General features: G+C 40.4%; 1 protein-coding gene across 1 annotated transcript; it reads left to right on the top strand.

The window, feature by feature from the left end:
- Positions 1-554: 554 nt before the first annotated feature.
- LOC121439467 lies at positions 555-1,229 on the top strand (the record flags this gene model as incomplete). The annotated part of the gene is made up of 1 exon (XM_041639963.1): positions 555-1,229. A coding segment is annotated over one exon (675 nt), but the record flags the coding sequence as incomplete, so codon positions are not given.
- Between the last annotated feature and the right edge of the window lie 1,740 nt (positions 1,230-2,969).

Genomic DNA, 2,969 nt, shown 5'->3' on the forward strand with positions numbered 1-2,969 from the left:
AGTCATGGGAAATGATTGAAATATTCATGAGGGCTCATGTTTCACATACAGATTTTAATTTTGGTCACATAATAATAATTCAGGTTTTCCAATATGTTTTCCGATAACACATACACTAGCATACACATGTAGAAATATAGCAGACAATATAGGTGAATTAAATTTGTGTAAATTCACTACCATAATTTATAGATATTTGTGCATTCTTCTGCTTATACCTCTCATTTAAGCTATTTATCTTATTTATGTATTGTAAATACTGCTTAATTAAACATCATTTAACATGTGTTGTAAATTATTGAGTATTAATTCCAAGCATTAACATGTTTAGTTAACAAATTTGCACATTTCAGCATTTGATAGATATAGTGAAATTGCTAATCAAAACCTCATATAGAGGGAACTTTGGCCATAGGTATATTACTTAAATACAACTTTTTGTGACAGCAAGGACCAGGTATGAGAACTTATTGCTCTGTAAACCATAACTCATTTTGTTTTCCACTGTCCCTTGTGTTCCTGACTTGACTATATACCTGTTCAATTTCATCTTTAGACTTGCCAATGTGAAGGAGTGCCTCTTCAAGTTCAGTGGCCTCCTCTGCAGCCTATCGGCCTTGGTGTTTGAGATTGTCATCGCAAGCAGCCAATCCTGGCGCCTCTGGGAATTCAATGACAAGCTTGTGCAATTCGTGTCTTTTGGACTTTGGGAAGCTTGCTACCCTCAAGAATTTAATGCTTCAGGCACTGTAACCAAGATTCTGGTGCACACCCCTATCAGTTCCACTTGGACCATTTCACCTGAATTTCAGTATGCACAAACACTGATAATGTGGGCTGTTACGATGAAGCCTGTAGTTCTGATTTTCAGTGCAATCGCCATTAATATTGGCTGCATGAAAGACCCATTTATTGAGATGCAGTTATTTTGCTACAAGGTTGCTGCCTTAGTTTTGTGTGTTAGCAGCATCTTCACATTTGTTTCTGTGAGCTGGAACCACTTTGTAGATCATTGTGGCCAAACCACTCTTGACTTTCCACCTGACTTTCCAGTTAAAAAAGAAGCCTTAATAAGCAAACACTATACTGTTGTGTTCCCAATAGGAGTACTGATTGCCACCATGTCACTCTTTGGTGTTACCTTCTTTCTCTTTGAGAAAAACTCTTTGAAACTAAAGAATCAGGTGAAGGCCAAGTGTGCTTCCATAGTGGCAGATCAAGAGATATGAAGTGAGAACTACATTTGCAACATCTGTCAGAAGATTCCTAGAAGAAAGTTCCTACTCATTTAAAAACTCTTGTAGTTCTCAACTAGTTCTAAATAAAGCATCACCTTTATTTTCTTGGTCTGTCTAAATGACTTCCTCCTCTGTCTAACCTGTCTCTTTCTTTGGGTATTTTTGTATCCTAATCTCTGAAGGCCATGATCATGCGTTCAGGTATTTCCGACAGGCAGTAGCAGGGAAAAGTAATGGTGAAATGCATGTTGCAAAGATATTTATCACAGGATAAATATCAAGTGAAAGAAGGTTTGTAAGGAAGCTGACACATAAACAGAAAAGTAAACACAATTCTGTCTGGAGACACTCTGAAACTCAGGTCTCCTGAAGGCAGAGCTGGACTTCATAGTGATAGCTCTGCAGATAGTGTGTTCCCTTGTCATGTAGTAGGAAGACTATGCTGTACACTGGACAGTCATGCATATCTTTCTGTTTGTGAGTATCACAAATTGCCGAGCATTCCCTATGTGCTCTGATAGAAAATATGGTGTAAAGATCATAGGGCTGCTTGTCCGAGTTGTTTTTCTTGTTTTTACCTTCAGAAACACTGGGTTCAAACCCACATTAAGCTTGGTGGCAAGCTTACATAGCCACTGGGCAATCTCACTAACTTCAAATATACCCCCACTTCACATAAGGATATCCCATGCTTGGCATCCATAGAATGTAGACCATTTTATAAAGTAAAAGAAATTTGCTTGCAAATGGGTAGAACTAGAAAAGGTCATCCTGAGTGAGGTAACCCAGACCCAGAAAAACAATTATTTTTTTTAAATATTTATTATGTATACAGTACTCCATCTGTGTGTATGCCTGCAGGCCAGAAGAGGGCACCAGACCCCATTACAGATGGTTGTGAGCCACCATGTGGTTGCTGGGAATCGAACTCAGGACCTTTGGAAGAGCAGACAATGCTCTTAAGCACTGAGCCATCTCTCCAGCCCCCCAGAAAGACAATTATTGTATGTACTCACATATAAGTGAATATTAGCTGTAAGGTAACCATGATGCAATCACAGGCCCAGAGAGGATAACCATGCTACAATCACAGGCTCAGAGAGAAGCTAATTAACAAGGGGTCATGATGGGGCTTGAGAATCTCACTGTGAAAGGGTAATAGAATAGACATCACTGATGGATGGGAGAGGGGTCTAGATGGGGGCAAGGAATGAGAACAGGATGGATCAGGTGAAGGGAAAATGGGGAGAGAGTACTGAGAGAGACAACTGGCTTCTGGGACATCTCTGGGTTGAGCTATAAACCTAGGAAAATGGAAATTCCCAGCAATCTATGAGGTAACCCATTCCGCTCCATCATGCCTTGAACTCCATCCACTCTTCCTCCTCTGTTTCTCTTCAGAAAAGGGTGGGCCTCCCATGGATTTCAGTCAATCACGGAATATCAAGTTGCAGTGAGACTAGGCATCTCCTGTTTTATTTAGGCTGGATGAGGTAATCTGGTAGGCAGAAAGGGTCCCCAAAGTAGGCAACAGCATCAGAGATAGCCCCTGTTGCCATTGTTAGGAGTCCCACAAGAAGACCAATCTACATGGCTGTAACTCACACACATACACACACACACACACACAAACAAACACACACACACACATACGTACACAGAAGGCCTAGGGTTTCTGTTTTTCCTTGTTAGATTTACATATCTTTATTCACCAGGGCAATGTCTAACCAC

Source organism: Microtus oregoni, unplaced genomic scaffold, assembly GCF_018167655.1.
Source record: "Microtus oregoni isolate MIOR12 unplaced genomic scaffold, Mior012 000061F_ref0000440, whole genome shotgun sequence".
Lineage (NCBI taxonomy): Eukaryota > Metazoa > Chordata > Mammalia > Rodentia > Cricetidae > Microtus > Microtus oregoni.